At 35.8% G+C, this 26,374-nt stretch overlaps 1 protein-coding gene across 2 annotated transcripts; it reads right to left on the bottom strand.

The window, feature by feature from the left end:
- Positions 1–24: 24 nt before the first annotated feature.
- Positions 25–26,374, bottom strand: sesn3 (sestrin 3). Of its 2 annotated transcripts, none has more exons than XM_073862917.1 (10): positions 26,060–26,374; positions 8,857–8,922; positions 7,709–7,903; positions 7,455–7,637; positions 6,906–7,148; positions 6,685–6,817; positions 3,595–3,711; positions 2,825–3,017; positions 1,785–1,929; positions 25–1,655 (listed from the first exon to the last, which is right to left on the bottom strand). In XM_073862917.1, the coding sequence occupies exons 1-10, from the start codon at positions 26,111–26,113 to the stop codon at positions 1,569–1,571; spliced, it is 1,416 nt and encodes a 471-aa protein (XP_073719018.1). In that variant the 5' UTR covers positions 26,114–26,374; the 3' UTR covers positions 25–1,568. The 2 variants fall into 2 exon arrangements, with proteins under 2 accessions (XP_073719018.1, XP_073719019.1); XM_073862918.1 differs by lacking the exon at positions 26,060–26,374 and adding an exon at positions 25,088–25,157.

Below are 26,374 nucleotides of genomic sequence, written 5' to 3'. Positions count from 1 at the left end.
TTAATCAAAGATCACCCACATTAGTTTGTTTAAAAACTTTATTGAAATACAGTTCTGTGTAGGGACACTGGAGATGCAATGCCAGATGAATCCAAAGAAAATAAATGCATCATAGTCACCTGCACAACTTTCACAAGCATCAAATGCATCAGACACCAATATATGGCAACTTGTTTTGAAATGTCAATTTCATTTTAGAGGCACTTCAATGACACTAAACATGTATAAGGCAACACTTTGTATCTTCTATAGAGCTTATCTTTACACCATTTATTTATTGTCAGACAACCTTAACAGATTTTAAAAGGAAACCAATGCTGCACCTTGATTACATATGTGCAAATATGTATGATTCCTAAAGTGACATAAACAAACAGAAAAATGTTTTGATGGAACGCAATGATCGCATCAAAAGTAGTTAGTAGTACAATGAACTCTGACATGCCTGCGTATGCCGTTTTCTTTCACGGAGGCACACGCGCATGGAGATATGGGTAACGGATGTGCAAATACTTTGTCCTATACATACAGAAGTAAGATATGCTACATGTTGAACCTCACGCGCACACACTCGAACAAAGAAAATTAAAGTCGCAAGGTGCACTGCAAAAAAATGAGTAGTATTTTTATTGTATTTTTGTCTTGTTTTCAGTAAAAATATCAAAAAATTCTTAAATTAAGATGCTTTTTCTTGATGAGCAAATCGACACAAAATAAATTTAAGAATTTTTAGATATTTTTACTGAGAATTTTACTTAGAATTTTTTTCTTGAAAATCATTTTTTGAAAATCATTTTTTGCAGTGTGTAATTAGTATTGAAAGTCCTAAAAACAAAATTCTTAAAAGTTTGCAACGTATAAAGTAAAACAAATGTTGCTATCTAAAGTATAACACTGAGAATGATAGAAACTATTAAAGGACTGATAGTGCACTGTTAATGCTACAAAAGCTTTAGGTTTAAGGTAAACAACTAAACAAACTAAATTGATCTGAAAAAAACCAATACATTCAATAAAAACAAGTGAACAAAGTACATTAAAGAATGTAAAAAGGCACCAAGCTTAAAAAAAAGAAAAGTCTTATCATCTAAAGCAGTTTACTCCACACCGGAGTCTCACATTCAGTTGTTAACATTTCTGGTGATTTACTAAAAAGAAAACAGTATATCGAAAACTTATTTTCTCAGATGTGCAAAAAAAAGGTTTCTTTAAGAAGGATGTACACACAATCCTCCAGGTTTTTAGCTTACAGTATAAATGAGTTTTCAATGAGAAAATATTGCACGTTAAAATGTGATTTGTCAAGTCATGATGTCATACGCTGTTCAGGGGTCAAGTCTTAATCAGCCGAGTCTATTTTTATGTTGGGATTTGTATGACTCATCCCATTTAAATCCTCCCACAATCTTGTTTTATGTGAATCGTCGCCATCGTCTTAGGTGGCTTTCCGAATCAAAATTATTCAGTCTGATTGGTTGAGTCACAAGGACGATTTATCCTACAATAATCTGAAAGCCCCTATTGGGTGAATTTGGATTAAATGAGTCATGGGTATAACGTCAGATTTGTCAAGTCATATAATGGGTTATAGCTCTCAAAGCATACAGCAATTCTGCTTGCATTCGGGCCTCCATCAGAAGCAAATTCACGTGAACCTGGATGAGTAGAAGAAAAAGATCATATTTAGATATGTTAATATAAAAATATTTTATGCACCTCTACGTATGAATAAGTAAAATACGATCTGACTAATATATATAATACTGTTATATAACACGACTAACCTTCTCTGAATGTCTAAACTGGTGCCAGTAGCTTTCGTACATGCGACGTGTGGTTCTCTCTGGGTAACAAGTCACTGTTTTAATGTAAACCTTCAGACTTCGTTCCAACAGCTGATTTACTTCCCCGTAGTCATAGTCATCATACCTGCAAACACACAATAAGAAACATGGTAAAGCTGTTAAAAGCTGGACTTGGTACTCAGAAGAAAATTACTACTGGATGTCAAAGCATGCATTTGTACACTAGGGTGTGCTATAGGCATGCAGAGTCTATGTTTAACTAAGTGCCGTATTTCTTTTGCTAGCAATACTGTGCGCAGTATGCAGTTTATAAATGCATAGAAATGGCCTATTATTGTAAATGAGAAGGTCAGATGCAAAAGCCACTAAACACCAATGATGATATCAATACTTTCGCTTCAAATCAGCTTAATCATAATGATCAGTGATACAAATTATGCAGTGTTTGAATATATCAAAGATTATGGGGGTCCCCTAGCTAAGCCCCCCCTTGGCCATGGCCCCATGTCATTATAGGGTCACCATGACTTCACAAACTAGGATGCTGTAATCATAGAAATCTCAAATTACTCCTAACTCAAAACCTTCTCATTTTTTAACCATCAAATTAATGTGTAATGATAGTTTAAAATGACATTTTTTAAAGCCCCTAACCCAATCCTAAATCTAACAATCTGTCAATTCCTCCAGAAATCAGCTTGTGGGCACTTAAGAGTTCACATTTTTTTTTTAGACAGAAATCTTTTGAATTAGTTTATTGCGAAATTGGGACAAATAATGTCCAATATCTCTGTGTGGCAGTGCAGCACGAGAATATTAAATTCATGTAGTATTTTAATTTTTAATTAAAACAAGGGGACCTCCTAATTTATATTTTTGTGCTTTATAGGGGGTCCCTTAATACTTAGAAATGGTTTGCCCCCCTCAATTAGAAATTATGTCAGATAAACTACAACCGATCACCTTTCACAAAAAAATTTAAGTTTTGCAAGTAGCGCTTGGCGTACCCACACACGTACCTAATTCCATACATACAGTGGACGTAGTTGAACAGCGCCCTACGCAGCATACTAGTGTCCACCCCTTCGTGACTGGCCATGTTGTAGTAGGTCAGGTCACACGCGGTTCTGAACTTATCGTCCAACAGGTGACCAATGTCAGAGTACAACCTGTTCACCAGAGAGAAACCATGATCCTCCCATGAGTAGTCCTATTGATAAGAAAACAAAGACCAGGGATGTTCTGTCAATCATTTCTTCTTTATCCATTCCTGATGGGGTCATTTAAAGGTTGGTGTATAGATGATAATACGGCGTGTGTACTACAAAAAATAACTTTCTTGCTCAGTATTTTTGTCTTGTTTTCAGTACAAATATCTAAAGATTCTTAAATCAAGATGTATTTTCTTGATGAGCAATATGACCTAAGAAAATAAGTCTAGTTTTTAGACCAAAAATATACAATTTAAGTAAATTTGTGCTTAAAACAAGCACACAAAAAAATCTAATGGGGTGAGAAAAAAAATCTACAATTTTTCTTGAATTAAGTGATTAAGAAAAAAGTTGAAGATTTTTAAAGATTTTTTTGTTTTAAGCACAAATTTACTTAAATGTTATGTTTTTTGTCTAAAAAACTAGATTTATTTTCTTAGGTCATTTTGCTCATTAAGAAAATGCATCTTAATTTAGGATTTTTTAGATAGTTGTACTGAAAACAAGACAAAAATAATAAGTAAGAAAGTCATTTTTGTTGCAGTGTGTACTTTTAAGGGAGTGTCAATCGTAGTCCTGTGCTTTAAAGGTGGGTGGGTTGTCTTCTGCATGTCGTGCAAAGTCCTGGTATCCAAACGACGAGTCGTCCACAAACCGAGCCACTGGAGAGGGAGGCACAACCTCCTCGTCGAACTCTGAATATGCAAATTGTAAAGTTGTAATGCATGGATTTTCAAGTGTTTTAAAGTAACAGTTTACCCCCCAAAAAATAACATTTTTACACCATTAACATACCCACATGCCATTTAAAAATTTTTGTAACAAATTGTTTCTATAGAATACAGGTTTTCTTAGGTTATAAACTGAACTTAAACTATACTATTTTTTTTGCAATATTCTATTTTCACTTTATATATCTCGTAAGGAAAAACTAAATGAGAATTTTATTGTTCCAAGGTACATATAAAAATCTTACATCTTCAAATATGAATGTAAATGTTTTTATTTTGTACTTAACAGAATAAAATAATTATATAGGTTTAAAGGGATAGTCTACCCTTTTGCCATATTAAACTATGTTATTACCTCAACTTAGACGAATCAATACATATCCATCCTTCTTCAATGCGTGCACTGTGCAGCGCGTCGTGAGTGTGTTGGCATTTGGCCTGGACCCATTCATTCCTATGATACCAAACAGGGAAGCCACCAAACACTTCTGTGTTTTCCCTATTTAAAGACTGTTACATGAGGAGTTATACCAGTAAGTATGGTGCCACGAAATAAAACTTTTTTTGGTACCATAGGAATGAATGGGGCTAGGCTAAATGCTACACTGAACAAAATGATTCATTGAATTTAATTAATTTTTTTAAGGTAAGTGGTTGCAATCAATTCATTTAAGCTACATTTAAACAAAAAAGATTAGTAACGTAAAATAAAATATAAAATTTTTGTTTAAATGTAGCTTAGATATCAAACATTGAAATTGATTGCAACCACTTACCTTAAAAAAATTGATTAAATTCAATGAATCCTTTTTTTCAGTGTAACACATTCACAACGCGCTGTACAGTGCACGCATTGAAAAAAGATAGGTATGTATTAATTCGTCTAGGTTGAGGTAATAACATTTGTTTAATATGGCAAAAGGGTAGACTATTCCTTTAAAACAACATGAGGGTACGTAAATGACATAAATAGCATAGTAAAATAATAGAATTGAACATTTTGGGTGAAATTTCCCTTTAATTTTTCTTTATTACCAAATTACACAATCAAAGGGGAAGTGAAAGAGGAAAATAGGGCAAAAACAGAAACAAATAGAGGAAAGAGAAATAAAAACAAATAGAAACAGACCGATATTACATTCTTAGTGAAGTGTCTAAAACTGTTTTAGTGTTAATATATGAATTAGGGCTGTCAATAGATTAAAAAAATTAATCTAGATTAATCGCATGATTTCATGAGTTAACTGCGATTAATCGCAAATTAATCGCACATTTTTATCCATTCTAAATTTACCCTAATTTAACACTTTTCAGGTTTTTAATATTCTAATCATATATACATATATAGATGCTTTATGCAAATGTATGTTAACAACAGCCTGTTTACATTTTAACAGAATCACCAGCCATTATTTTGTATATGAATTTTCCTTTCAGAAGATTTTTCTTTCTCCATTTTTGTTTGCTGCTGCATCATTTGTGACCTGTGCTGGCAAGTTGAGTCGGAATTAGCAAATTTTAAAAAAATAGTGGTTCATATTTTGACATTCTCTATTTAAACATAGAACAATGCATGATTTGTTGAAATATAACAAAATATGACAGAACTACACCTGTTTAAAGTTGAAAGAGTCAAATTACCACAAACATTTCCACATCCATACATTATATTACCACATCAATACCTTAAAATCACTGGTAAAACTAATAGATTTAGCACACACAAAGCAAAAACATCATCAATGTATGTTCAACTTTTTTTCCTTTTGTTTGATTGACATTGACTGCTTAAAATCTAAGTGATCTAATATAATGTTACACATCAGATAGTTTTACCCAACAGTTAACCAAACATTTACTTAAAACATAACAGATTATAGAGCCTACCTGCGTGAATTCTTATCAAAACAGATATTTGTAAAACTGTAATTTTGTGTAGATGTCTATATATCCGGGTCGCGCACTCGCGCGTCTGTGTGCACGCGCTTCAGATATCAGTCAGTCAGCGTGAGGGGATCGCTTTTGAGTCTTGTCGCTCTTATTAACTCTTTAACATTAATCAGGTACCGAACTTTATCTCTCTTAATGACTCTTTTAACATCAAGCAAGTCCTGCAGTCTATTTTCTAAGTCATGCATAAAAGCGAAACCAAAATGAATTGAGACGCATCTTTGTATTAGATTAAGCATTAGGAGGACGGTAACGTTACACCTCTCAGACGTATAAATAAAGATCATATCAGATGTCCAACGAGCATTTAGAGCATTGGATTTGGTAGACAATTTGCTTAATGTTCTTATTTCTATGAAAACCTTTTACTCATTTAGAGAGAGTCACATTTGTCTGCGTCTCTGTTCATTCAACTATGGGCTGGACCAAGGGTCACACAGAAATTGCGCGTTGCGTTAATCTCCGTTAATAAAATTAGTGGCGTTAAAATGAATTTGCGTTAACGCGTTATTAACGCGTTAATTTTGACAGCCCTAATATGAATACATGATTCAATTATGCATATATACTCTACCTATATAGACTCATAAAACTCCTAGATAATATAAAATACGTGTCCCTGCCTGTGAAATCCAGTCTTGAATTTCAATCTTTGAGATGACCATACTCAGTCAGTATTAAATATATCAAGGTTATAGTTTTCACAGAATGTTCATTACATCATATAGGATGATTTTATGTAGAAAATATTAAATGACAAAAAAAATTACATTAGCTGGGTTTTTTACAGACTGGGTGACATAAACTCTTTAAGTTTACTTTTAATTTGTGCACAGAAACAAACAAAATTATTAACAAAACTATTCACTTAAAAATAATATATAAATAATAAATTAAATATAGTTGTTATTTTCATTTCTAATTATGAATAGCTGTATATCAACATAACAGAAGTCTATCATATGTTTAGACAGTGTGTTGTAATACCTGCAGACACAACCAGAAGACTCTCCTTCTTTTCTTTTTCGAAGCGTGTGAACATCTCCTCTTCTGACGCATCATCATCTTCTCTCTCCTCCTGCAGTCGCTTCATTCTCTCCATCAGAGCTTCTAATTCACTCTGAGACACACAACAACAGCACATGTGTCGTATGCAAGCGCAGCTCATAAAAACGACAAACTATTGAAACTTCGTGAGCTCATCTTACCCCAGCGTTACGCTGAGAGTTTTTGTTGGCCTGGTTGCTGTTTGATAGGTGGCAGGTGCACAGACTCGCCATAGCCGGGGGGCAAAGGTCATTCGAAACCCCGCTGACCTCTGTGACCTCAGGGTCAGGGTTGACACCGCTACCAAATACAAAACTGGACAAGGCATGAAAGTGAGCCAGGAGGACGACCGCATGAACCAGCTCGGCCAAAGACCAGCTGTGTTCCCCCGTCTTCACCAGAGCCTGCGAGAAGAGAAAATTGTAATTTACAACGTTAAATATAATTTGATCCATTATAATAAACACAAATTGAAATATTTTGAAAAATGTTAATAATCAAACAAATCTGGGGCACCATTCACTTCCATACATAGTATTATTTTGTCCCACTATGGAAGTCAATGGTGCCCCAGATCTGCTTGGTTACAAACATTCAGAGCAAAGAAATGTATACATAATATAGATTTGGAACAACTTGAGGTCAAATTAGGTCATTCGGTGAACTATCCCTTCAAGTGTACACCACACTAAACAGCCTGTACATGTCACCTGTATATGTTGCTTGGTAATAAGCCACGGTCTGTGCGCAAGGATTTTGTTGATCTCATTGAGGTTGCGAAGTCGCTGCGGGCAGAACTCTAAACCTCTCAGCCAATCAGAACACCCGCCTATCTGCTCGAACTCTTGCACGTGCTGACACACCAGTGCCGAACATTGATGTCGTGCCGCGGCCTGGAAACAGAACAAAGTTGCTCATAAAACTATTCAAGTTGAACTAAAAAGTAGTTTGCGTGTCTATGTACCATTATAGCGATGTAATGTCTGTAGTGTAGTGGTAGGGGGCCGTCCATCCTCAGGAGGTAATAGTGACACCGCAGGAAGGCTTGCAGGTAATGTGGGTGGAGCCCCATCACCTGTGTCAGGTTATCGACACGCCCATTATACTCTTCATCTAAATACATCGCTGAGGGGTCACTCAGGGGCGCAGCTCCTATGATCTGAAGGGTCAGAGAAGGGCACAATTTGTCCATTTTGGTAATGCTTTGTTAACCAAACAGACAATATTGCAGTGCTCAATAGTGCTTTTACTATGGCAGTACCATGGTACACTGAAGTATCATATGATGATGCTACTTTGATATATTCATCTGAATGATTAAATAAATTAATTCATATTTACAAGATACTCTAAAGAATATAAATGGCAATTCCTTTGTATATTTTGGTACATTGGTGTAAAATTAAATAAAGTGTCTACTCTGGCCAGGGTCGAAGTTATAGAAAGAACAACTATGACACATTTTGGAAGAAGGATCAAATGTGCTTTTCTTAACAACACTGCCAAGAAAGATTTGAACTCTGATTCAGGTTCATCTTAATTCAGCAAAGTAAGGACAGATGCCGTAATTCAATTTACAATCCAAATACACTTTCTTAGATCTCTCAGCATGCTTAACACAGATTTAGTGAAATTCATCTCCTGAACTGACTGAACTTAAAACAAATTGGAAATGAACACCAGCTCACCCAAGAAAGAAAACCTGATAGTACTGGGTGAAGTGGGATTGAGTAAATGTGTGGGAAAGTATAGAAAGAGTACATTATAAAATACTTAAAGGAAAGTTTTTCAATAATTTACTATGTTCTTACCTCAACTTAGACTAATTAAGTATGGTGACACAAAATAAAACTTTTGTTTGGAGCCATAGAAATGAATGGGGCTCGGCTAAATGCTAACACATTCAAGAAGTGCTGTACAAAGATTAAAAGTGCACCCATTGAAAAAAGATAGGTATGTATTAATTAATTTAAGTTGAGGTAAAAACATAGTAAAATATTAAAAAACGGTGGTGTTTTCCTTTAAGTAATACCATGATATAACAGTCCAAAAATAAACAACCATTGCATTATTGTGCAATATTGAAAAACCAAGTTACTGCCGTTTTGTTACCTCATTTTCTGGAATAAATGAACTTGGTCCTGTTGATATACGTCTTGACATCTTCATTCCTTTTTCCTAATAAACAAACAAAACAAAAAACATTTGATAAATGATATTTAAGTTAGATTTTTAGGTTACATTAAAGCAATGTTTGAAAGTTTTGCACTTTTTAATGCATTAGCCAATGCAAACTAACAATGAACAATACATCTACAGCATTTATTCATGTTAATTTCATCATTTACTAATACATTTTTAGGCCTAGTCCACACGTACACGAGTGTTTTTGTAAACAGAGTTTTCCCCTCCTCCGTTAAAAAATAAATCTCTGCATCTACACGAACACGCAAAAACCTTGCGCTGTCAATAGCATGCCAAACCAATAGATGGCGATATATTTATAATGTTGGCAAATCAGAAGCCATTGCAGAGTTTCCCGCTCAGCACGTCACAGGCCAAAAACTCACAAAAACGCTGCAACCGGAGTTTCTAAAAATCTTCACCATGGCAGGAGTTTTCATAAAAGTTTGGTTTTGGTCACCTGATACTGTGTTTGCATGTGGACGAACGGCCAAACTGCATAGACAGAGGTATATTTTAAAAATATTTGTGTACGTGTGGACAGGGCCTTAAAATCAAAAGTTTTAACTGTTGACATTAGTTAAAGGGACACTCCAGCAAAATATCAAAATGACCCAAGATACACATGTCCATCATCTTTCAGATAAACACATTTGGAGTAATTTGAGTAACTGTCCTTGCTTTTCCAAGCTTTAAAATAGGAGAAAACAGGGAACAACTTCCGACTTCATACCCCCAAAAAAGTGCATTCATCCTTCACAGAGGTAATCCACATGGCTCCAAGGGGTTAATAAAGGTCTTCTGCTGCGGGTAATTGAAGCGATTTTATAAAAATATATCCATATTTCAAACTTTTTTTAACTGTAACAAACTAGATTCGGGTAACAATGCCATCTTGGACATGCAATTCACGAGAGAGTTTTAGCGTAGTGAGCGTTGATTCCCATAGGTACGTTGGGCAGTGACTCCCGTGAATTGCGTCGTAACTGGAAGCTAGTTCTTTTTTGGGGTTTAAAGCGACACTCCACTTTTTTTGAAAATATGCTAATTTTCCAGCTCCCCTAGAATTAAACATTTGATTTTTACCGTTTTGGAAAAATAACCAAACAGTTTCAATATTTTTCCTATTCAAAACTTGACTCTTCTGTAGTTACATCGTGTACTAAGAGCAACAGAATATGGCTAGGAACTATACTTTCATTCTGATGTAATAATCAATGACTTTGTTGCTGAAACATGGCTGCAGGAGGCGCAACGACATTACGCAGCAGATGAAAATAGTCCCCTTGGTTACTTTTAATAGCAGGGGACTATTTTCGGGCACTACTTAAAGCAACACTAAAGAGTTTTTTTTTTCTTAAAATAGCGTTTCCAAAAAAGTTTCAGTCATTCATTAAAGAAGTTTCCAACCGTCGGGTCGCGGTCCTGTAGTTCGAGTGAAAACTACAAAAACTTGCTTTATGGCAGGCCTACAATCTAATCAGAGCCAGCTTTGCTGCAGTAGGCTAAATTATTTACAACAGTGGTAATGGACAATTCCGCTTCCAACCTGTAGGGGAAGCAAAGAGCAAAAACTCTTTAGTGTTGCTTTAATATAATTGCGTCTCCTGCAGCCATGTTACGACAGCAAAGTCCTTGATAATTATGCCAGAATGAGAGTATAGTTCCTAGCCATATCTGCCTAGAAAATCACAACTTTTAATGTTCTGTCGGTCTTAGTACACAATGAAACTACAGAAGAGTCAAGTTTTAAATAGGAAAAATATTGAAACTCTTTGGTTATTTTTGAGCGCGATGCTAATGGTCTAATCAGATTCAATGGGTTATGCTAAGCTATGATAAAATTGGTAGACCTGGAGATCAGCTGAATGGATTCCAAGATGGTGAAAATCTAGAAAAGCTGGAAAGTGAGCCTATTTTCAAAAAAAGTGGAGTGTCCCTTTAAAGTCAGAAGTTGTTCACTGATACCTGTTTTCTAACACTACAAAGCTTGGACGAGCAAGGACATTCACTAAAATAACTCCAAATGTGTTTGTCTAAAAATGATGGACGTGTATCTTGGGTAGTTTGAGGGTAAGTAAATCATGGGGTCATTTTGATATTTGGCTGGAGTATGCCTTCAATGCACAAGACAGACATGAACAACTGTATTGGCATTAACAAACATTAACAAAGGTTTATAAATGCTAAAAACTATATTGCTCACTGTTAGTTCACGTTAGCTAATCCATTTACTAGTATTAACAAATACAACAGTATTGTATGTTTTTATAGGACATATATAATTGTAGTGTTGAAGCTTATTTTGAAAAACCCTCCCAGGCTTTTGTTCCAGCTACAGTGAAAGTTGAGGAGTTCCACGAAAACTATGTTTACATTTCTCTCTCTCTCTCTCTCTCTCTCTCTCTCTCTCTCTCTCTCTCTCTGTGTGTCTGCTAGATTGGCTATAATGCTGTAAGGGTGTCATTTGAAAGGGTCACTTTAGTTCAGTGCTCTGGACACACCAAATCTCTTTCCCTGTCACTTTTGACCTCACTTATTGCTTCATGTCTTTTTCCTTTCTTCTCTCCAGCGTCCTGTTTTTTTCAGGATACAACCCCCTCCCAGACCCCACTACCACAAATACACACATGGTGTTGTGTTTGCGGTCGAAAATGTTTTGCCTTAACTCTGTGTGCAAGACAGAAACCTGAAGTGTTTATAAAACATTAACCAAGAAATAAGAAAGGTCTGCACACAAAACACACAAGCATTTTAACAAAGCGAAGAATATATTTAATTGTTTTGAAAAGCTGCTCTTTATCTCTATGTTAAGTTTGTTTTGAAAATGTGATTGTGAAGTGTTGGTTATTAGTTAACTAGCTTCTAGTCTGAGAGGTATTTACCTAAAGACTTGTTAGACAGTAGGACCTACACTAGGACCAAATGTAGCTTATGAAATAAAAAAGCGAAAGGAAAGATTGTGCAACATGAAGACAAGGAGAGTTTTGTTTTTCATTATAACAGAGAGGGGCTTGTTGGAGTTTTACATACACTGGTTTCTTGAAAAAGACAAGGAGTTGCCTATAAAGTGTAAATAGACTGCATAAAGAAATGTGAACAGACAGCAGGGAAGTCAAACAAAAAAGATAAAAGAGAGTTCTCTATTAACCAGCTCCACTGAAACACATTTACAGTGTGTACACTGGCCCAAAAATGTATTTAGATAGTCAAACCTTATTGAAAAATGTCACGTTCTTGAGCCAGTTTTAACAAGCTGATTTTATGGTCATTTTTAGTGAATGTATGACATCAGGATCTCTGAAGTTCACACAGACGTCTTATAGAATAACTAATGTTGTAGTTTAAAACATTTACTATGGCCATAAGGTATTTTAATGTAGTTTACTGTGTGCACAATATGCAGTATGCATGAAATGTAATAATTAATAAACACAACATCCTCTATTTATAGACTCCTCCCATCTGTGGGTCAGGTGACCCTGAGATTGAAGCTCAGCTGGTTATTACTTGGCACGAAACAGACGTACAGAGGACAGTATTTCCAAAACTTTATACAATTGTGTATCCTCCAAATAATAAACATCCTCTCTCTGAAAACACACACACACATACTGTATCAGTCACACAATGTATACACCATATGCTTAAAGGGATAGTTCACCCAAAAATGAAAATAATGTCATTAATGACTCACCCTCATGTCGTTCCGAACTCGTATGACCTTCGTTCATCTTCAGAACACAGTTTAAGATGTTTTATATTTAGTCTGAGAGCTTGTTGACCCTTTATTAAAAATCTACATACGGTTTACTGTCTACGTCCAGAAAGGTCATAAAAACATCATTTAAGTAGTCCATGTGACATCAGTGGGTCAGTTAGAATGTGTTGAAGCATCGAAAATACATTTTGGTCCAACAATAACAAAAATTACGACTTTATTCAGCATTGTCTTCACTTCCGCGTCTGTTGTAAAGTGCACTAAAGTCACGTGACTGCAGTGACACGGATGACGTATGACGCAGCTGACGTGTTATCTGGTGCGCCCCAGCTGTTTTTTTTTTTTTTAGGAAGACGCACGCTGTATGTTAAAAAAAAACTTTCCAAACATGTCTGAGGATAACGTGTCATCCGTGTCACTGCAGTCACGTGACTTTAGTCTCACGCATGCACTTCACAACAGACGGAAGAGAAGACAATGCTTTTTTTTGTTATTTTTGGACCAAAATGTATTTTCGATGCTTTAACACATTCTAACAGACCCACTGATGTCACATGGACTACTTAAATTATGTTTTTATTACCTTTTTGGACATGGACAGTATACCGTATGTAGATTTTCAATGAAGGATAAAAAAGCTCTCGGACAAGCTCTCGGACTAAATATAAAACATCTTAAACTGTATTCTTTAGATGAACGGAGGTCTTAAGATCATTAATGACATTATTTTCATTCTTGGGTGAACTATCCCTTTAAAGGAATATTCCATTTTCTTAAAAGAAAAATCCAGATAATTTACTCACCACCATGTCATCCAAAATGTTGATGTCTTTCTTTGTTCAGTCCAGAAGAAATTATGTTTTTTGAAGAAAACATTGCAGAATTTTTCAAATTTTAATGGACTTTAATAGAACCCAACATTTAATACTTAACACTTAACAGTTTTTTTCAACGGAGTTTCAAAGGACTATAAACAATCCCAAACGAGGCATAAGGATCTTATCTAGCAAAACGATTGTCATTTTTGACAAGAAAAATAAAAAACATATACTTTTAAACCACAACTTTTCGTCAAGGTCCGGTCCAGCGCGACCTAACGTAAATGCGTAGTGACGTAGGGAGGTCACGTGTTACATATATAGAACGCACATTTGCGTAATAAACCAAATTAATTAGTATCAGTTGACATACAACAACGTAGGAACGGTCCTCTTTCAAGACGCTTGTAAACACTGGGGCGGAGTTTCGCGTTCGTCCTCTGTGACCTCTTGACGTCATGACGTATTGCGGTGACGTAGTGGGGTCAGCTGGCGCATCACGACCGGATCTACATGACGAGAAGTTGTGCTTTAAAAGTGTATATTTGTTTTTTTTATTGTCGGAAATGACGGTCGTTTCGCTGGATGGGACCCTTGTGCCTCGTTTGGGATTGTTTGTAGTCCTTTGAGACTCCGTTGAAAAAATCTGTTATGTGTTGAGTTGGGTGTTGGGTGTTGGTGTCTATTAAAGTCCATTAAAATGAGAAAAATTCTGCAATGTTTCTTCAAAAAACATAATTTCTTCTCGACTGAACAAAGAAAGACATCAACATTTTGGATGACATGATGGTGAGTAAATTATCTGGATTTTTCTTTTAAGAAAATGGACTAATCCTTTAATATAGCATATTGTCCAATATTATGTGTGTATTAGTATTAAAACTAGGGATGCACCGATAGGATTTTTTTGGGCCGATACCGATACCGATTTAAACAGACAACTTCTGGCCGATACCGATGCCGATACCGATATTAAACAGTTTACAACACTATACAGTTGTTCTATTAGCTAGTTTATTTCTGCATCAAATTATTTTTACTGAACATGGATAGTATCTAATTAACATTCAACTGACCAACATAATAAGAGGCACAAATTAAGCTAAAACAAATATAATAAGACAACATGACAACCTTCAAAGGTGGTTTTTGCTATTCAGCATTTCTTTTATTAACAACATTAACAATTTATTTTTACATACAATGGATTTCTTTAATAAACATAAAATAATGCCAGTGCTATTTCTTTAAACAGAGTATAAATATTGCTACTTCAAAAAAAGTTAGACTTCTTGCCCCACTAAAGTGCAGTCTGTTTCTTTTATTGTCCAAGACATTTGAGCCAGCTCAACAAAGGTTTTCTGTCTGTGCTTAAGTATAGTGCACACTAGGGCTGGACCAGAATGTTCGAATATTCGTTCCGTTGGTTGACATTTGATTTTCAGTTTTGAGATTCGAATATATATATATTTTACAGCGTTAATGCAGAGCTTTTGCCAAGCAGGAAGTGCGCTTCACGCTCCAGCTCTATAGGTGGCGCAGAGAGATCAACATCCATAGCCAACAGCCATCAAACGCAGCCAGTAGAAGAAGAGATCGCCTCAAACGGAAAGCGGTCTTCCTGCTTTGGCATTCACGCTAATAGTGTTGTAAATAACGTTCAGTTTCTTGCAAAAACGGATTGATTTGCTTCACAAGACGTCAATATGTCACACGGAGTTATGGGGGATTACTTTTGTATTAGATATACATGTTTAAAGTGGCGGATCGGTTGACTTGCATGACGGAGCACTGGGGTTTCTGCAAAATATCTTCTTTATTGGTTTACTGATGAAAAAACATATTGGATGGTGTAAGTGTTAGTAAATAAACTTGATTTTGAAAGTATGCTACCGTTTTATTACAGTTTGTTGAACTTCATTAATTCGTTCATTTATTTACGTTGTTTTATTTAAATGGCCTAAGTTACCCTTTACGTAATAAATAATTACTATGCTTCTAATTTCTGATACGGGAGTGTTTGTTTGTTAGAAAAATGTTAGGCTACCTTATTAAAAGTATTGCTGGTGTTTTGTTTCACTAATGCTGTTCTCGCAGCACGCGTGACAGGCACGCCGCTACATACACACACAGATTCCTGCCTTTATTAAAGAGAAAAATATGTATGTTCAGCTCCTCCTTCCGAAGCTTTGAATATTTGATTTGATTTCTACTAGAGCTTCGAAGCTCAAATGGTATTCGGAACAGTCCTAGTGCACACCCAAACATTAAATCATTTTAATTGAACAACAGACATGCAAGTCATTGCCTTTATGCGGTTAATTAATAAACAATCGGTATCGGCCTTTCTCGTGCTATTGCCGATATGCCGATGGTTTCAAATTCATCAAAAATCGGCCGATAAATATCGGCGGCCGATGCATCGGTGCATCACTAATTAAAACCATTTACCTTTGTACAAAATAACACTTTATATCCAAAGATCTGTGAATAAAGGCTCATTTATTAATGAAAAGGGTGTGCATGAACTTGCAATGTTTGTTTGTATTGGAGTTCGAGTCAGTTTCACACCAAGTCTGCATTCATTTCCAGCAAGTGCTAGAAATCAACTTTCACAATGGTTCATACTCAGTCATGTCTTTCACTCTAAAATGCAGAGTTGTTTTAACTATTGGTTGGGTAAAATTATATTTTAATCAACCATTGGTTTATTTAAACCCAACATTTGGCTTTGTCCACATTTTACTCAACCATAGGTATGAAAAACCCAACATTTGTATTACAGCATGATTTGCCATAAGAGAATCCTTAAAATAGGTGCTTGTAGAAATGTCAAGTGAGGTGGGGATTGTGGGATTTCCAGTTTGGAAACCACTGGACTAGAGAATATGTGAAACTAATTGAAATCCTTTTAGTTTGTTCTTTGTGGTTGAAGTGTGTAACATCTGTTTACATTTGCGCTGAGGCTTTACTGATTGGCTCATCCCGTCTGTTTGACACACATGGAAACATTGACACAGCACTATGACCTGCTCCTGCAAAACGCATCGCTGCCTCCAACCAATCAAAGCAGACTATAATATCAGCACTGATAATACTTAGGACTGTCATACTGTGGTACCATGGTAACGATTCTGTTGTTATGACACCAGCATGAGTGTCCATTGATAGAGGAAGGGGTCTTCCTCAAACAGCGTGGGACAGATAATATGTACACATACAAATTCACAAAACAGTATAGGCACACGGTCTTCATATGAAGCTTAAAGGGGCGATGAATCAGCTGTTTTTATGGTTTTATACTGCTGTCTTGAGGTCTACGTATGACGTTCGCTGGTTTTTACATTCGATCCGATAGTCTTGAAAATAACTTAGGGTGCTTTCACATATACACTGTTTAGGTCGGCCCAAATGATGTGTCGCTCCGAGTACGGTTCGTTTGGGTCAGTGTGAACACAACAGCCGCACTAAACGGCTGCGAACTCTGTGGCAAACCACCTGTGTTGTGAACACTGCTGGACCTCGGGCTGAACCAAATACAGGAAGTTCTCCACATGTTTGAGCCACTGGGCTTCCGTCGTGACGTGAGCCGGGTGTTATATTGTGGGTTAACAACAAACAAGTCAATCCTGGACCACGGTGCGCACCAACATATGTGAAAACACCCTTATTGTACTAAAACGATACTTAAAGGGAAACACCACCGTTTTTCTTTATTTTACTATGTTCTTACCTCAGCTTAGATGAATTAATACATCCCTATCTTTTTTCAATGCATGCATCTTGACTCTTTGTACAGCGCTTCTTGAATGTTTTAGCATTTAGCCCAGCACCACTCATTCCCATGGCTCCACACAAAAGTTTGATTTTGTGCCACCATGCTTACTCGTGTAATTACTCATGTAACAGTCTTTAAATAGGGAAACATGGAAGTGTTTGGTGGCTTCTAAATTCATCCCTGTTTGGAACCGGAATGAATGGGGCTAGGCTAAATGCTAACACATTCATAATGCACTGTACAAATATTAAAAGTGCATGTCGTTTTATGTATTGGTTTCTCAATTTTTCATTTTTTTTACCATTGTTGCTTGGTTTAAAAAAGTAGACAAAAATTGAGAAACCAACATATTAAATGACATCCTATAATCCAAATTCCAAATCTAACCCGAACCGAGAATGGTTTAAAAATAGAAAAAATATACCAATACACAAAATGACATGAAAAGATACATGGTGTTAAGTGAACGGGAAAGATTGGCATATCATATGCATGCAAAATTGGACTTTGGTTTATGTATTGCATGACTTTTCCACCTTAGTGTTACCTTAGAGCACTTAATAAAAAGTATATTAAATACCAGTAATAATTAAATCCTATTTTATGTATTTTTTTACCTGGGTTGACAAAACACACCAACTTACTATAAGTTTTAATTAGTTTAAATCTATGATATTTAACTCTACTTCCTAAATAAAGCCAATAAATGATGACAAAGAAAATACTAAAATGAAAACAATTAAAAATGTTATGCAAGAGGTGAATAAAATTAAAATATTTAAGAGTTTTGTTGTGGTACATTTTTTAAATAATGCTTATTTTCTGTAATATCAATAACTGTGGTAAATATTTGCACTATTTGGTGACAAATATTACCATGTAAACTAGTGCTGTGTTCAAAATATTGATACGACGATACATCGTCATGGACGCCTGACGATGCGCACATCGATACAGCACCTTCCGTATCGATTCGGATGCACTTTTGAAAGTAACGTGATGAATCGCTGTTGATCCGTTCCGTGATCCATATGGAAAAGAAGCATGTGTCCCGCGGAGTTTGTAGAGTTAAAGGTATATTATTACGTAGTGCACGTTACTTGTAATGCGTTATCCCCCAACACTGGATATAAAATAATTAAATGAGAGACAAATATAATGCCTAGAGTAAGAAACTATCTTTGTAAAACTGCTTTAAAAAAAAAAAAGTACTAACTCTGAGATTTTAAGTTTTTCTATGAGTTACCCCAAAAGCTAATAAATGAATGGCAAAAACACAATTGTTACAACACTGATTATTCAATGTACAATAAACGGATAATTATAATAATAATAATGTTACTAAATTCTGAACAAAAGTGTCATTCAAAATAGTCTTGCATCGTGATGCGCATTGTATCGGGGCCCTTGTATCGGGATACGTATCGTATCGGGAAATTGTTGGCGATACACAGTCCTAATGTAAACATGTTACAAGGGCAATGTATAGTCCACTTTACTATGAAAATACTATTATACCTGTATTACTGTGATTAGATATTTGCATTAAAGGGATAGTTCACCCAAAAATTAAAATTCTGTCATCATTTACTCAGCCTCATGTTGTTACAAACTTGTATAAATTTTATTGTATTGATGAACACAAAGGAAGATATTTTAAAGAAATGTTTGTAACCAAACCATTCGTGGACCCCATTTACTTCCACAGTATTCTTTTTTTCTAATATACAGTAGAAGTGAATAGGGTCCACGATCGATTTGGTTACAGACATTCCTCAAAATATCTTCCTTTGTGTTCATCAAAACAATGAAATTTAAACAGGTTTGTAACAACATGAGATTGAGTAAATGATGACAGAATTTGCATTTTTGTGTGAACTATCCCTTTAATTTTCTCATGAGAAGACAATAGGAGTTATACCACAGCAAAAAAAAAACTTCAAAAAGCCATTCCTTGATCTTTTTAAGTCTTAATCATTAAACATGATCAAACAGGCCCTGGATTAGAGTGAAAGTGTCTGAACCGAGTAATGGTACTTGACATGTGGGGTTTAAAGTATTAAAGGGTGTTATTGTTTCAGTTTTATGCTTTTACTCAGTAAAGCTTTTCATCCAAAATGGGAGTCAAGGAATCCAATCTGTTTCTTTTCCTGGCCGGCTGCCTTCAGCTGGGGAGATGAGGCATGTGCTTGTGTGTGTTTTAAAGAGAACATTTAGGGATGTCCTTTATGTTCTAGGTAAAAGTATGAAGATCCCTGTCGCTATGACAGCTTAGGTGGATGTAGAACAAATGCACAAATGCACACACACACACACACACACACACACACACACACACACACACACACACACACACACACACACACACACACACACACACACACACACACACACACACACACACAGAACTTATGTAAGCAACCTACTGTGTGCTCAGTTTATAATAAATCAGCCTGTTTCCTTTGGCCAATAAGTTTAGAAATGGAATGAGTCACAGAGAAAATAGTTCAAGCATGCAGGGGAAATAGAAAAGAAATGAGAATAAAGTAAAATTGAAGGAAGCATGACCTCTTGTTATAATGTAAAATCCTGTCACTAGACAACTATTGAGCCTTCATTCAGATTATTTTGAGGATAAGTGGTTGGTTTTGATTTCAAGTTAAGTGGGAGTGTTAATGAGAGACATTGACAAACAGGATCAATGTTTATTAAAGGCTGATTAGGCTAAAAGAATTACTGTAAAATATTTTTTGAACAGTCTTCCTATTCATGTTCGACTGATCATCAGAGCACCTGTTGCTTATCCACAAACTAGTTTTTTAACATTCTCTGTAGAAAATGTGAATGATGCTTGTCTCTGCAGTACTTGGCATTACTATTTTAAGAAGCTCTGGGTGGTTGCTAGGGCATTGCTGAGTGGTTGTTAGGGTGTTGTTCTCACATTAAAGGGGCCATGGCATGAAAATCTGACTTTTTCCATGTTTAAGTGCTATGATTGGGTCCCCAGTGCTTCTATGAACCTAGATAATGTGAAAAAGATCAACCCAGTAACTTAGTTTTGGTAAACCATTCTCTACAAGCACATGAAAAAAATAGGTTGTTGAAATTATGATGTCATAAGGAGCTCTTATTATAATAATACCACCCTTTAATCTGCACTATCCAACCACAGCACTGCCATTTAGTGCAGAGAAAAGCACAATTGAGTTTTAATTGCAACAAACCACCATCTATGTGATCAGTGTTTGAATTTCATCAGCTCATTTGCATTTTAAAGGACACACCCAAAACGGCACATTTTTGCACACACCTACAAAGTGGCAATTTTAACATGCTATAATAAATTATTTATATGATATTTTGAGCTAAAACTTTACATATGTGCTCTGGGGACACCAAAGATTTATTTGACATCTTTAAAAAGTCTTGTGGCCCCTTTAACATCAATTTCTCCTGTCATCAACTGTCCTTCAATTTATATGGGATTTGTCCTTAAAAAGTCTCTATTGTTTTAGAAAACATTTCATACATGGGTACAAACTTAAAGCCATAATATCTGTCTATTTGTGCTACTATATACAATACTAAAAGACACTTTGTTAAAATAATCTGTTGCAGTTTTTTACAGACGCTAGGACACATTTCTCAATACTTAGGTCACTTTTGCAAAACTCTTCACACAGTTCTCCTAACCAACTTTTAGCTTGGCAAAGCAGTTCATTTCACATTCAAAATGCACTACAACTACCAAAACCCTATTCAGGTCTCAAATCAACTCATTCTTTCAGAACACTAGCAAAGGTTGACAGCCGACAAACACACTTTGTCACCCACAAAACAATGACCTAAAAAACACTAACCATTCCCTCCAGAAAAACACGATTGTGCGATCACGCGATATATTGCATAATCAGCCAAAGTCTGCATATTTATGCGGGGCTGCATTTTTCCAAATACGACGCACTTTCGCCGCATTAATTACATATTTCCGCGCACAAAATATTGCTTGCATGATTTCATCATCTCCGCATTTTCGTAGCAAAAAGTCACATATATATTAGCAGAAAGTTGAAAAATGTTGCATTTACTTCCCAAAAGCGCGCCCTGTCCTCTATTGCCATGGGAACGTTATGAAGTGACGTGATTATGTGACGTGAACATCATTGCAGCTTTTGCAAGTTTCCGCAGTTTTTGCAAGTTCCGCAATTTTCGCAAATTCTCGCAATTCCATCGCATAAATTGCATAAATATCCCGCATATTCCATCGCATTTTTTAAGAAAACGTGCCGAAAAATCAAGGATTTTTGCCAGCAACAATCACAAAAAAACTGCGTTTTTCTGCAAGGACTGACTAACAACATGTAGCGCTATACAATGTTTTCTTGCATCTCTGTTTATAATTCACTGCAATATACTGGAATGAATCAGACATGATGCAGAATTCGTCAATATTTTGTCGTTTATTTATTTTTACTTTTTTGCATTGCATAATTCCAAAATACCATAATTTGTATACACACCATCCACTGATACAGATAGATACAATAGTAATATTAATCTACTCGGCTGTGGCTGGTCCAATTATCCAATAGTTTTTATAGCATTTTATTTTAAAATCTAAAATATATTTCAATAAAATATTACTGTAGAAATGTAGCAAATTGCTGTTTTATTCAGTTTTGTATTATGTTCTTGTTTTGAACATAAGTTTAACAGTTTGGAAAACAGTATGTAAGCATGTGCAAAAACAAAGAGTTTTGCCAGTTGTTGTGTCTGAGAGAGAAAATAATTTATGAAATTTGAGAGATGTAGTCATTGAATGCATTTTGTGCCAAAGCAATGATAATTGATCCTCAGTTTAGCCCACATAGACTTCTGTTGTGCTCACTGTGTGAAGTGACCTAAGTATTGAGAAATGTGTCCTAGCGTCTGTAAAATCGGTAAATCAATAAATATTACACACAAATAAAATGTGACATAATTTTTGAAGAAATCTTATTAAGTTTTAATGAAATTATAGAAATCATTGCAAATTATTGTGTGTCAAGTGGCAGGAAAAAACTAAAAGCAAACATATGTTTTATCCACAATGTACTATCATTACATATACATCTGACCCACATATCATGCTAAGTAAGTATATTTTATAGTTTAAGTATTTTACTCATCTTCTGCCATCATAGCATTTTTATATCCTATGGGATATCTTCCTATGGTGATCGCTTCGATTGTGTAAGAGTCTAAGGTCTCTGAATGACGGCATTAACACATAAAAGATTATGCAACGCTGGCACAATGCAATTCAGCTTGAACGGTTCACTATTATGGCACTATGACATTAAGTCTTTAGATTATCTGTAATTCTCATTTAGGCTTTCTGCCCGAACATGAATACCAAAAATCAAGGGAGTGATGCTGTCCCGACAGGTCACAATAAGTGTGGTAATAGGGCAGTGCGATTCATTGGTCGATTATGTCACGCCAGCACACGGAGCAGCTGGAGGAACAGGAAGTGTGTTGGTTGCTGAATCAGCAAAACTTGTCCGATTATAAAGAGCTTCTGTGTATCTCTCTCTCTCTCTGTGTGACTGTCTAACAAAAGAAACAGCAAAACACTAAAGAACTGAAGCGAGTCACAGTATTGATCCTGTAATTCCTGTTCAAATTCCACAGAAGAATTATGGTTGCTTTTTTCAGAGTTATAGATGGAAGTAAACAAGTGAAGAAGACCAATAAAGGTGGAGACAGACAATGTAACTAAAAAAATGAAAGAATGAATTAAGAATTAATTTGACAAAAATGTAGCACATTATGTTTGGCAAATAAATTGTTATTAAAAAAAATATGATTACTTTTAATAAATAGCTTGTTAAATAATAGACAGACAGACAGACGGCCATGCAAATAGACAGATATGATAAGAAACAGACAGACAGACGCAGACAGACAGATATACACAAACATACAGGTAGGTAGATAGATATAAACAGACAGACAGGTAGGTAGATAAAGATAAACAGACAGACAAATAAACAGATAAGTAGGTAGATAGATATAGACAGACAGACAGACAGGTAGATAGATAGATAGACAGACAGACAGATATAGACAGACAGACAGACAGACAGACAGACAGGAAGGTAGATAGATATAGATAGATAGCCAGACAGACAGACAGACAGACAGACAGACAGACAGACAGACAGGTAGATAAATATAGACAGACAGGAAGGTAGATAGATAGATAGATATAGACAGATAGATATAGACAGAAAGACAGACAGATAGGTAGGTAGGTAGATAGATATAAACAGACAGCCATACTGAAAGACAGGTAGGTAGATAGACATAGACACTATATATAGACAAACAGAAAGACAGGTAGGTAGACAAACATAAACACACAGACAGACAGACAAACAAACAGGTTTGTAGATAGATATAGACAGACAAACAGATAGATAGATAGATAGATAGATAAAGACAGACAGACATATAATTGAAAGACAGACAGATAGGTAGATAGATAGATATAGACAAACAAACACAAAAGACAGGTATGTAGATAAACATAGACAGACAGACAGACAAACAGGTAGGTAGGTAGATAAATATAAACAGACAGAAAGACAGGTAGGTAGATAAACATAAACAGACAGACAGACAGACAAACAGGTAGGTGGAAAGATACAGACAGACAGACAGACAGACAGACAGACAGATACAGACAGAAATACAGGTAGGTAGATAAACATAGACAGACAGACAAACAAACAGGTAGATAGATATAGACAGACAAACAGGTAGATAGATATAGACAGACAGACAGACATATAATTGAAAGACAGACAGACAGAACGACAGACAGACAGACAGACAGACATATAATAGACAGAAAGACAGACAGACAAGAAGATAGATAGATATAGACAGACAGAGAGACATATTGACAGAAAGGCAAACAATAGGTAGGTAGATAGATAGACAGACAGACAGACAGACAGAAAGACAGACAGACAGGTAGGTAGATATGGACAGACAGATAATAGACAGACAGACAGACAGGTAGGTAGACAGATATAGACATACAGACAGACAGACAGACAGACAGACAGATAATAGACAGACAGATATAGAAAGACAGACAGACAGACAGACAGACAGACAGAGACAGAGTAGATAAATGGTTTTGTAAAAAAATGAGTGACAGACAGACAGGTAGGAAGAAAGATATTAACAGATAGGCAGACAGGTAGGTAGATAAATATAGACAGACAGATATAGACAGAAAGACAGATAGACATGTATGTGTAGATAGATATAGACAGAAAAACAGAAAGAGAGTAGATAAATGGTTTTGTAAAGAACTTTGTAACAGACAGACAAGTAGGCAGATAGGTATAGACAGACAAACAGAAAGACAGATATATACAGACAGAGTAGATGATTTTGTAAAGAACTTAGTAAAAGGTTTTGGAAAGCGTTCCCTAATGGCAATAAGCTAAACAAACCCTTTGGTTCCACTTTTATATAATTATGCTCTAATTTGGCTGTACTTTTTAAAGCATGTTTCATTCTGCAGGTCAAGGCCTGAGGAAACAGAGATAGATTTGGAACCCCTCCCGGCGAGGGTAACCGCCAGTTGAAAAGAGATAGCTACATGTCACATGACAGATATCACAACCCAAGCAACAGGTCAAAAGCATGTACATAACAAGTTACCAAAAGTGTCTTTCCCACAAATTGACCAAACCTCACATAACACACTTCGCTCAAAATACACAAACACTGTCATGTATACTCAATATAGGTTTGCATACAACCACAACCCACAATATTTACCAGTGTGGTCACAGACAGGATGATGAACCAACAGCTCTCAAACATTCAACCAGCACTTCAATCTGATAAACGGCAGGTCATGTCTCTGTAGTAAAGTCCAGTTTGACTTTAGACAAGAACTTTGGCAGGGTGTATAGGAGACAAAGATGAGCAGAGCAGAAGTAGGTCACATGTGTTAAATGTGACTCATGATAGCTAAAAATAACAGTTCGCAACCAAAGAAAAGAGACAAGACAGCAAGAAAGATAAGGTGAGAATTTCAAATGAGTGGTTTAGAAAGAGATGCAATCAAATGTGATTACAGCTTGAACTTTTTAAACTCACCCTGGCCTTTATACTTTTATGATCTCATTATAACACTATTTAAACTTGCTAGATGAGCGTCTCTCCCTTACAAAAAACACCATTGTTTTACTTTAGTACCCATGTTTTTTTATTTCTTATTTTACCTGTGGTACAACCATTTCACAAGGGCTGGATCATAAGTGATATAAGAAATATGTAATACTACACTGAAAAATGAAAAACATAAAAAAACTAGCGTTTAAACATTACTTTAACCCATTAAGCAATTTAACTTCTTTTTAAGTCAGAGCAAATCATCACTATTCAAAATTAAGAATAATAAGTTAAAATCATCTGTAAGGCCAGTTTGATTTTACTTTAAAATTAGGCAGCAAAAACGTACAGTGTATAATATAAAATATATTATAAAACCAGTGCCGTATTTATTTAGTATTATCACCATCATAATCATGATTATTTATTCTTTTGAAACACATAAGCTATTGTAAATATGTAAATGCAATTATCTTTATTGATATGGGTATAATACTAATTCATCCATGGCATCATATCCATTGCAATATTCATTCATTCAGTATTTATTTATGCAAACTTTAGGCTGCTGTAAATGCATTGATACAAGCTAGTTTAAATACACAAACACATAAAGACAGAGAACCACTGTACCTTCTCCCTTATCATGTTCCGACAGTGGTTGCAGATGTCCGCTGTTCCGTTCATTTTGCGCACTTAAACCCGGTGAAGAGATGAGTCCCGGTGTCAATGATGGTATACAGGCCTGGGCATGTCCACTGCCAACTCCTCTAAACACCTGAATGAGGTCTCCTCCGTGTACCTCCGTGCCTCCCTTCTCAATCTGCAAAGCTGCCCAACTTCAGCATAAACGTGCGCAACACGCCCCCTCAGCTGGCCTCTTTCTTTTTTACTGCTGTCCGAATCGCGAACTAAAGGCTTGTTCGAACGATTCAATTGAGCCGGTTC

Source organism: Misgurnus anguillicaudatus, chromosome 24, assembly GCF_027580225.2.
Source record: "Misgurnus anguillicaudatus chromosome 24, ASM2758022v2, whole genome shotgun sequence".
In the NCBI taxonomy this organism is placed as follows: domain Eukaryota; kingdom Metazoa; phylum Chordata; class Actinopteri; order Cypriniformes; family Cobitidae; genus Misgurnus; species Misgurnus anguillicaudatus.
Note: the sequence above shows the minus strand (reverse complement) of the source record. Positions and strands in the feature narration are given on the sequence as shown.